The 11,083-nt window shown below is 37.8% G+C and overlaps 2 protein-coding genes across 2 annotated transcripts; one reads left to right on the plus strand and one right to left on the minus strand.

Moving 5' to 3' along the window:
- The first annotated feature begins 1,983 nt into the window (after positions 1–1,983).
- Positions 1,984–8,526, plus strand: CCT4 (chaperonin containing TCP1 subunit 4). The gene is made up of 11 exons (XM_028300370.1): positions 1,984–2,210; positions 2,454–2,506; positions 2,835–2,924; positions 3,034–3,201; positions 3,479–3,620; positions 3,837–4,045; positions 4,146–4,285; positions 4,472–4,676; positions 5,343–5,625; positions 7,453–7,664; positions 8,231–8,526. The coding sequence occupies exons 1-11, from the start codon at positions 2,105–2,107 to the stop codon at positions 8,246–8,248; spliced, it is 1,626 nt and encodes a 541-aa protein (XP_028156171.1). The 5' UTR covers positions 1,984–2,104; the 3' UTR covers positions 8,249–8,526.
- Positions 8,527–8,883: 357 nt separating this feature from the next.
- On the minus strand, positions 8,884–10,742 carry MED8 (mediator complex subunit 8). Its single transcript, XM_028300369.1, has 4 exons — positions 10,347–10,742; positions 10,017–10,262; positions 9,702–9,798; positions 8,884–9,151 (listed from the first exon to the last, which is right to left on the minus strand). Exons 1-4 carry the CDS (start codon positions 10,530–10,532, stop codon positions 8,910–8,912), a joined length of 771 nt encoding a protein of 256 aa, XP_028156170.1. The 5' UTR covers positions 10,533–10,742; the 3' UTR covers positions 8,884–8,909.
- Between the last annotated feature and the right edge of the window lie 341 nt (positions 10,743–11,083).

The following is an 11,083-nucleotide window of genomic DNA, read 5'->3' on the forward strand; positions in this document are numbered from 1 at the left end:
TTTTCCGTTCATTTTGATTAAGCGGTAGCCGTTGTGGGTAGAGATGNGGGAATAGAGCAACAAAGAACTGAGCGAGCGAGATGTCACTAGTAGCAACACTGTAAAACAGAACTTTTTGGAACTATTTGAAGTTTAATAACTTTACGGATATCATTGATTGTTTTACTGTCCAGTTTGTTTTTTGATTACATCTGTGCATAGAGTTTGTTTCATGTTCTCGAAAATTTCATAATCAGTTCACATTCAATGTTGCGACTTTGTTGCATATTTTTAGTATTTTGACGATCACCCGGCGATGATACGCAAGTATGTATTACAATAATTTCACTTCGCGATTAACGAGAGGTTTTTTCGCATCACTAGTTCACAGACAAAAAATATTTTTATGTCAGTTGGCCATGTTTGATGACATTTCTGCTGATTTCTAAAAAATTTAACGACAATTCCTCTATGCGGCGCCATGGCAACCGCCGAAAACTTTAGCATGTTTTCGGCGAGGACATTGACGTTTTCCCTTTTTTTAGCAGTGATAGCACATAAAATACCACTAAACGAACGCCATTTTGGTGGATTTTATTGCGACTGCGCGAAAGTTAACCAAGTCAAGTCAAAGAACAGTGGGGTTGTGGGGATGAAATAGGTATGAATGATTTTCATCCCCACTCCACTGTTTTTTTTGAAAATGTGCCCTTTCTCTTAATAGCGCTAACAATGCTATTTTCGGCCAAACGCCTCCAACCAATGAGATAGTAATACCAATATAGTTCCAAAATACTGAACTGTCCTATCGATGACATTGACAGCGGGGCGCCACCGTCAATACCGAATCGCTGGTTCCGATTTTTGCCATGTTGGAAACCATAAAGTTGAACGATGTCATTGAGTTTGGCGGGACAGTTCAGCGTGGGTCATCACCAATGTGCTATAGTTTCATGGTTGTGCTTCAAGCATGAAGCTATAGATAAAAATGGAGGCCACACTCCAAATACCTACTTGAAGCACAACCTTTGTATCACTATCTCGCTCTCTGTGGGCAGACTCTCTCTTTCAAAATAAACAAAAAATAAAAATTTTCAATGAAACTCAATGTAAAATCTTTATTTCTTGACATAGGTATCATTAAATGATAAGTGTAAATACTGGTAAAACGTTTTAGGAAGAAATTACTGTGAAAATTTTTTACAATGATCCAATGTCGGAAATCACGAAATTTACACTTACGCGTGGAATCTTAAGTCATTTCCAGGACACCACGTACTACCGCAACCACGCACTAAAAAATTTTGCAACATTTCTTGTGATAAAACAATGATGATGTCCTGTAAAAAATCTCAAACGAAATTAACTGCATAATAAACAAAATAGTAAACAACCGCCATGATGGGCTGGATTGGGCCGATGTTGCCACATGGTACCGATTTCCCAGGAATTGGGATTGTAATTTCCTGATTCGCCAACTCATTAAGCCTAAACGGCCGACAATTTTGTGATTTTTAATTTAACTAGGTAATCGTAGTGCAAATATTTAATTAAGTATTTATTTGTTTAACTTCTGATTTGGTTAGTGAATTGGCTATTTCGAAGAATTTACTAGGTGATTTAATTCAATAAGAAGATAGCAATACTACAGTCCACATTAAAAAGAGAGGTCGGCCCACAGAGAGCGAGATAGAGATAAGTAGGTATTTGACTCAAGTTGTTGTTCCAAGTGTGGCCTCCATTTTTGTAGCTTCATGTGTGCTTCGTTTATTTTACATTTTTTGCATTTTCCGTTCATTTTGATTAAGCGGTAGCCGTTGTGGGTTGCCATTTTTGCTAAAAAAATTTGTTATGCTATTTTCCGCCACACGCAGCCAAATACTTGAACAATATAAACTGAATACTTGGCTGTATACCATAATAACTTTGCCTTTTCCTAAAAACGAAAGAATCGAAAAAGAAACTCGTTCTGTTCTGTCAAAGTGACAATAGATGTCAACTTGTCAAGTGTCAACTGTCAAGTTAAAAAAATAGAAATTCGTCTATTTCTTTTGTGTCTGCCTGTGAATAATCCAATTTAATCCCCATTAATAAAAGCGGTTTCAAAAAATTTAAGATACAAAAAATGGCACCAAAAGCTGGTGGTGATTCTGCGAAGGTTAATTCTGCTGTCTACAAAGATAAAAGTAAACCGACAGATATACGCCAGAGTAATATCAATGCCGCTAAAGGTATCAAAACATCTGTTTCTTTTTATCGAAATTAATAATTGTATAGGCTCTTAAAAGTGTATACTAATTACCTATTCAATAGCATTCAATCTAAACTTTATTTTTCATAAAAATAAAACTAATATCATTTTTATAAACTTATCTTTTGTCGTATTACGATGACTAATAAACTTAACATCGATCTAGTTTTTCTTTACTAATTATCTGTTATATCATAAAATAACCCTGTAACCTTTTTTCCAGCCGTATCAGATGCCATTCGAACTAGTTTGGGACCCCGTGGTATGGATAAGATGGTTAGTATTTTGTCTAATTATTATGATAGTAATCTATATATATAAAAATGAAACCCGTTTCGCGTTGTCACGGCATCACGTGTGAACGGCTGAACCGATTTCGATAATTCTTTTTTTTAAATGTTTGTGGAAGTCCAAGGATGGTTCTTACGGAAAAAAATATTAAGAAAATCTCTACGCTAAGGCGGTACGAAGTTCGCCGGGTCAGCTAGTTTTCAATAAATAGTTAGGTATACAATCATGACTTACTGATGATTATCATGACTTTCTATTCAAAAATTAACAATATAAAGGTAATTGATAAAATTAATCCTCAATTCATTTACAGATCCAAGCAGCCAATGGGGAAGTGACTATTACTAATGATGGAGCTACTATCTTGAAGCAAATTAGTGTTGTCCATCCTGCAGCCAAAATGGTAATAAATTAATTAATTTAACAGCCATAATAGTTTTTGTTTTTTTATTTAATATTCTCATCAGATGTCCCATCTTTTCTCCATAATAATGTTTTGGTTTGTGTTCAAGCTGGTTGAGCTGTCCCGTGCACAAGACATAGAAGCTGGAGATGGGACTACATCAGTTGTTGTGATTGCTGGAGCTTTACTGGATGCTGCTGAGAAGTTACTGCAGAAGGGTATACACCCTACAGTGATATCTGATGGCTTCCAAAAAGCCTTGCAACTAGCTTTACAGGTAAACAATTCAGTTGTGACTGTGCATAATAATAATACTTAATAATTTTATATGAACTGCTTTCTATTTATTTATTATGGTAAAATAGCATAATAACTTTAATTTTTCTGATACATTTTCTTTTTAAATATTATTTTCATAAATTTTAATGCCACTTGTGGTCTAAACTGAATAAATATTTTTGATTTTGATTAGATTTTTTATTATTATATTTTATTATAACACAAGTTTTCTTAGAGATGTGTGAATTATTTCAATTTCATTAATGTTTATGTAGGTGGTGGAAGGCATGTCTACTCCTGTGGATCTGGCAAATGAAGATGCTTTACTAAAAGCTGCTGCAACATCCCTTAATTCAAAAGTTGTGTCACAACACTCAACTATTCTAGCACCAATAGCTGTACAAGCGATCCGTGCAGGTATGTACAGTTATTTAAGCCTTGTAAACATTTCATACATTCATAAGCCAGCATATTATGTCCAATATTGGACATAAGCTCATAATTGAATCAGTATCTTTGTATCAAGAAAAGTTACATTTGCTGATATAGTAACCATAAACGCAGGCAACAATTTGATGCATGTCCCTCATGAACGCCCTTTTTATTGTTTTTACATAAAACAATTATCAACAGTTATGGACCCTATACCTGGAGGTGTTGGTGCGCGAGTAGACTTGCGTGATGTGAAAGTTATTGAGCGGATTGGTGGAACCATAGAAGACACTGAACTGATCCAAGGGCTGGTCATCCCTCATCGTGCTTCTAATGTAAATGGTCCTCATCGCATAGAAAAGGCTAAAGTTGGACTTATCCAGTTTTGCATTTCACCGCCTAAAACTGACGTAAGTGTTTGTGTACACTTTTTTAAAAGCATATTTAATCATAGAAACCTGTTATCAAGTTATCAGAATACAAATTAAATAAAAATAATATACATTTCAGATGGATCACAATGTTATTGTATCAGACTATGCTGCAATGGACCGTGTGCTAAAAGAGGAACGTCAGTACATTTTAAATATTGTCAAGCAGATTAAAAAAGCTGGTTGTAATGTTCTGTTAGTGCAGAAATCAATCTTAAGGTAATTTCACCAATTAATATTAGAATAGTTTTCTTTCTGTATACCTTTATTTACGCCCAGTGAGCTCACTATCCAATACTTATACTTAGCACCCACCACCACCACCACAAGCACCTTGGCTAGATAATATTTGCTTTCCAATTTATTACTGCTTTTGTAATATTTTTGTTTGTTGTTTAATTTCAGAGATGCTCTTAGTGATTTGGCTATTCATTTCCTTGATAAGATAAAAACCATGGTCATCAAGGACATTGAACGTGAAGACATTGAGTTCGTTTGCAAGACTTTGGGATGTCGTCCGATAGCCTCACTTGACCACTTTACAGCAGAAAATTTGGTAAACGTGGACTTGGTTGAAGAAATCAATGAACCTGTTGGAAAGTACATCAAGGTAAACTTCTATAATCATTTGTTCATTCATGATTAAATAGAAAACATTTCATTTGCATCAGTAACATTAGAAGCCCCGAACATTATTTTCATATCCTTTGAAACACCACACCAACAGTCTAGTGTGTCATGAACCCACTGCAGTTCAACGGCAAGAGCATAGTATCAGTTAGGGCTTGCAATATCGGATAGTTTTCAACTCCGGAACTGATTTCCGATATTGGGCACTCAGCTCCGGAATTCCGGTTCTAGTTCCGGAGTTGGTTAAAAAAAGAAAGCGCTTCCCGACAAACACGTACACGTATGTGACCTCCACTTTAGAACCTTGCCCCATCGGCCGTCTCTGTTCTACGTACTATGTGCCCTGCCCATTGCCACTTTAGCTTGGTAATCCGATCGCTATAATAATATGTCAGGCAACTTTAGTTCGTTTACGAATCTCCTCATTTCTGGTTCGATCTCGAAAAAAAACACCGAGCATAGCACTCTCCATACCATGGTGTGCAACTTTGAGCTTATTATAAGGCCTTATAGTAAGAGGCCACGTTTCCGAACAGTGTGTCATCACTACTGGTAACACACACTGATTGTAGACTTTCGTCTTTAGGCACTGAAGTGTTTTGGTCGAAAAGATGTTATGTAGTTTCCCGAACGCTGCCCAGCCGAGTTGAATTCGACGTATTATTACATCTCCCTGCCTCACAGCTCGCTGCAGAGNTCCAGCGGCGCCGTGGTGGCGGAGGCGGCGCGCTCGCTGCACGACGCGCTGTGCGCCGTGCGCTGCGTGGCGCGCCGGCCCGCGCTGCTGCCCGGCGGCGGCGCGCCAGAGGCGGCGGCCGCGGCCAGCCTCGCGCGCGCCGCCATCGCCGCGCCCGGCGCCGACCACTACTGCCTGCGCGCCTACGCTGACGCGCTCGAGGTCGTGCCGTCGACCCTCGCCGAGAATGCTGGTGAGTGCTATTTTATTCAGTTTATAATATACTGGCCTTTGTAGCCAGTCTCTACTCCACTTTGTAGGTAGAGACACCAAGTTTTGCCAACATGTTTAAAAGACAATGCCGGAAATTGGCGTCTTTTTTTTTTCGCGCGGCCATCGACCAAACTTTGTTTTTTGATTACAAAATAGTGTAATAAACCAAACTTACTATGACATGTATACCTCTAAACTCAGTCTGAACTGAGTTACAAGCATTAGAAGTTTGATGATTTTCATACTAGATTTGCTTTTTGCGCGCAAAGTTTTGTAAGAAATGGCAATGCCAGATTTTGTATGGAAGGTGGCGTCTTTTTTTTTCGCGCGGCCATCGACCAAACTTTGTTTTTTGATTACAAAATAGTGTAATAAACCAAACTTACTATGACATGTATACCTCTAAACTTAGTCTGAACTGAGTTATGAGCGTTAGAAGTTTGATGATTTACATACTAGATTTGCTTTTTGCGCGCAAGTTTTGGTAAGAAATTGCAACAAAATATTCCGCTATTTTTTTATTGCGCTGATGCTACTCCACACTGACGTCTGGAGCTTTTAATGGATGGTATTGTTTGTTTACACATACAATGTCACTATTTTGTTGCAATGTCATACAAAACTTGCGCGTAAAAAGCCAATCTAGTATGTAAAATTATCAAACTTCTAATGCTCGTAACTCAGTTCAGACTGAGTTTAGAGGTATACATGTCATAGTAAGTTTGGTTTATTACACTATTTTGTAATAAAAAAATAAGGTTTGGTCGATGGCCGCGCGAAAAAAAAAAGACGCCATTTTCCGGCATTGTCTTTGCAACAAAATAGTGAGATTGTATGTGTAAACAAACAATACCATCCATTAAAGGCTCCAGACATCAATATGGAGCAGAATCAGCGCAATAAAAAAATAGCGCAATATTTTGTTGCAATTTCTTACAAAACTTGCGCACAAAAAGCAAATCTAAATCGCGCGAAAAAAAAAGACGCCACTTTCCATACTAAATCTGGCATTGCCATTTTATCCTTGCAAAGCTTTTGGCACGAGTCCCGACTGGGACAATTTGGAAACGAAAAATATGATACAAATGCGGATTACAACACCTATCGTGATAAGCCGTCTTCAGGTTTATCTGTGGCTGTAGTCAGTTCATTGATTGATTTGAGAGATAATCCTATTCGGACCGTTCGTTATCTGCCAGCACTATTGTCGCCACTGCATTCCACTCGTTGTTTCTATTATGATTTCAGAATTCTATTAACCTTTTGATGGAATAAGAACATGTAGTCTCATGAGTGGCGTAATTATGCCATCCGAGGCCCGTGGCAAATTCTGTGCATGGGGCCCTTGGCGTATGTAGGTCCAAGGACCTTGGGTTATTTTTCAGGGGGGGGGCCGGGATCATCGCCCTAAGCATCGCGGTTGGGTTTACGCTTAGGGTCTTGGGCCGGGGCCCCTTCGAGTCGGGGGCCCGTAGCATTTTGCCAGCCCTGCCACCCTATAGTTATGCCACTGAGTCTGATTGGCTACCTAAGTAAACTCCGACAAACGTTACTTCGACACTACTGAATATCGACATGACTGTACTTTGATACTACACTACTCGGACAAAGGATATTCGCCTTAATACTTAATCTTGAAAAAAAAAAAAATATATTCGCCTTTGTCTAGAGTAGTGTAGTGTCGAAGTAAAGTCATGTCGATATTCAGTTGTGTCAGAGTTCAGTTTATGAGCCAGTCTGATTAACTTATCTATCACCATTGAAATTCTCTTATTCATTAATCACACTCATGTTCATCGATGCACAGGGCTGAGCCCCATCGAGACGGTGACGGAGTTGCGCGCGGCGCACGCGGCGGGCGCGGAGAGCGGCGCGTGGTCGGGCGCGGGCGTCAACGTGCGGCGCGGCCGCGTCACCGACATGCGCCACGAGCACGTGCTGCAGCCGCTGCACGTCACCGCCTCCGCGCTCGCGCTCGCCACCGAGACCGTGCGCGCCATACTCAAGATCGATGACATCGTAAGTCACGGACTGCCACTTACACCTAACACCACTATAGTACTTTACTGCCTTTTTAGTGTAGGTTGCACGAGAAGGAAATGGATGAATTTTGAGTCATGCATGAGTGGACTTGCACTTGTCTGAATGTCAAATGTATTTCTTCTACATTTAACTATTGGAGATGATTATGTATTGTTTCTGTATTGTTTCATTCAAATATTTTCTAAAACGGCTTCCCTACATTTTTTTTACTGTGACGCCCCCACAAATCTTTTTGGGCTCAAGTTTGGAAATTTCGACACATCTCTCTCTGCATTTATTTTCGATCGCCTCCCAACGCCCGCGTCCTTGGGATAAGGTCGAGAAGCCCTGTTCTAATAATTTTATTATTAGCTAAGAAATAATAATTAATTTGTAGTGATTAACATTTCTTAGCATTTAGAGTTGCTACTCAAACTAATTAAAAATAACTTGAAAAAATCGAACTACCTAAGGCGAGAAATTATTATAGAATTATAATTAAAATTATAGAATATATAGAAATTATGATTGCAACATACTTATTGTTTTCTTTTTTGTTTCAGGTGAATACATTGAATTAACAACTTGATGACCATTATTCTTCTTTTAGCTGATAGAAATTTGAAACAGCATTTATTGTGTCTTAATGCTTCCGTCTAATACTATCAATGTAATATCTATAGATGGATAGGTGACTGTCTACCAAGGAACATTATTAATTTAATATATTAATGTCACAATGTAAGATAAATACATTAATTTTGTGCTTTTATTTGATTATATTTCGCACGTATATTATCTGCGGGCTTAAACCTTCACTAATTATTAGTTTGTTCGAAATAAAGTATTAATATCCAAATATTGTCACTTATTTTATTATCCTACTAATATTATAATTGCGAAAGTTTGGATATCTGGATGTTTGTTACTCTAACGCAAAAACTGCTGAACGGATTTTGATGAAACTTTACTGTATTATTGTTTGTAACCCAGAATCGTGGGTCTGAAGTGTAGTAGTTTAACGAGACCCACGTCACCAGGGGTATCATGGGTCTGCAGTACGAAAAAGCGTGCGGTGCGCCCGCGCAGGCCCTTTACCGGCGCTATACCTGTAGGTTCCTCTTCTTGACAGTTTGTTGTAGGTACATCAAACTATTAGAGATGAATTCTTATGGATATTTATTTCAAAATATATTTTGTGAAATAAAAAGCTATCTTTAACTACAAGTTGTACATATTTATTTATCGTTGATAAGGATGTATCTGGTTAGCAGATTTTATGTTGGTCTTGATGGCTGATGGTGCTTTAGGCAACGTCGGTGCTGCCGGTCCGGGTTGCGGGGTAGGCCCGCGCGATGGACCCATGCCCATAGGACCAACACCAGCCGGGACTATTGCAGGCATTCCAGGTCGCAGCCCTTTGCCAGTCCCTACAGCTGTCACCAATGCATGCGTGTCGGCGAGGATATGAGTAGGTTGCATACCTGTCAACAAGAACAAATCAAATAGATACTCAGGTGTAATAAATTAAAAATAATCTAACCCAAATATTATCTCAATAGAATTAGGTTATAGGACATCACAATGAAACAACCTTAAGCCAAATTGGGTAGGTCCCCCATAGGTGATAGTTTTAAAGAAAATTACAACATACCTACATTAAAATTTGAAGAATAACAACAAAAGAACAATAATTCCTTTCATTAGTCGGCCGTTTGGTGTAGTGGTTCAGAACGGACTACTATGCCGAGAGGTCCCGGGTTCGATTCCCGGCCGGGCAGAAATTGAAATGATGAATTTTAATTTCTGTGACAGGTCTGGGTGTGACTATGTATAATATGTATGTATTTAAAAAAAAAAAAGTATATAAGTAGTATATCCGTTAAGCTAGCACCCATAACAAGCATTAAGTTGCTTACTTTGGGGCTAGCTGGCGCTGTGTGAAATTGTCCAAAGATTTATTTATTAGGTAATAACTAGAAATTAGATTACTGAACTGTTTTTGTATGTGTATATCAATGTGTGCGCAATTACCTGCTGCTCTCATGGATTCTCCTTCCCAGTCCTCGCGACCCTTGGATATAATTTCCCATACATGACTAACCACTTTAGCAAATTGAGCCACTTGTTTCTGTAATTAAATAAAATTGACAAAAAAAATACATAATCATCTATAGACTCACATTATTTTTCATAAATTAAATGCTCAATCTATATTAGATAGGTGAATATTCCAACATTGACACATACATTTACAATTTGGTCAAAACAGTGTTTATGAAAGTGATAACCTGATGATTGTTTTATTTAAAAAATTGTTGTGGTTTTAATATCTTTTTGTAACTTTACCTGTGCTGTGTCATAGCTAAGTGTGCTAGCTTTATGATTAAATTGCTGAAGCCTTTGCTCAGCTTGTGGTTCAGGCTTTGTTCGTAGTAAATCTGGAACTAGATCATGGGTACATGCTGGCACCCTCCCTTCTGTCAGTCTAGCCAATGCCTCATCTCGTTCACAGCCCAGTTGAAGTGGTAAAACAATACGAGAACGCAAGGACATTGCTATTTCTGCTTGTAAAATTTTACTCAATCCAGTAAGCTAGAAATAAACAGTAGTAACTAGTTAACATAAAAATATATAGTTTTTATAAGAAAATAATAACAGAATCTTTTATTTACTTACATGTCCAGATAGAATAGCATAATTATCTAGGAAAGTAGGCCAGTTTATAGTTTCATATTCAGTTTCTAATTTTGTAATGAGAGCCTGTATTGCACCTTTCAAATCATTCACTCTATTTAATATAGCTTGTATAGTAGCCTCTAATTGTTTTTCTTCTCGTTGTTGCATATTCATGTTCATGTTCATTGTGGGAGCCTTAGGTGGGAGCAAACTAAATATAATTATTGTATATTTTATTTGTTAGTGTTAATGTGACATGAAATAACCAAAAGATATTATTTATCACAATCCAATCGAGAATATAGAATAATTTAATAACAATTCCATAAAATTCACAAAACTAAAATGCTGATGATAGTGCCTGCTGCCTGACGCTTTTTTTGATAATAAAAATGACAGACAGACAGACATGTTTTTTTTATTTGTCAGTTTGATAGTGATGTGCACACTAAAGTCTAATCAAATTAGATATCGATAATCGATTTTTAGATTATCAAGACAATTTTACATTGACATAGTAATGTAGAGAGAAAGCAAAACTGCAAAGTATATAGCTGTAAGTATGCAATCGGCTGACAAATATTTCGAGTAGTCAATCATTTTTCAGCTGATTGCCTTACGATTTGGGAAAGGAACATGGCGGCAATGCCTGTTGCGGCCATGTTCCTTTCCCAAATCGTATATGTACCAAACCAAGCACGTTTATTTTAAAGGTTTGCCCGGTCCATAGAGTATAC

This window comes from Ostrinia furnacalis, unplaced genomic scaffold, assembly GCF_004193835.3.
Source record: "Ostrinia furnacalis isolate ACB-3 unplaced genomic scaffold, ASM419383v2 OfSCF0710, whole genome shotgun sequence".
Lineage (NCBI taxonomy): Eukaryota > Metazoa > Arthropoda > Insecta > Lepidoptera > Crambidae > Ostrinia > Ostrinia furnacalis.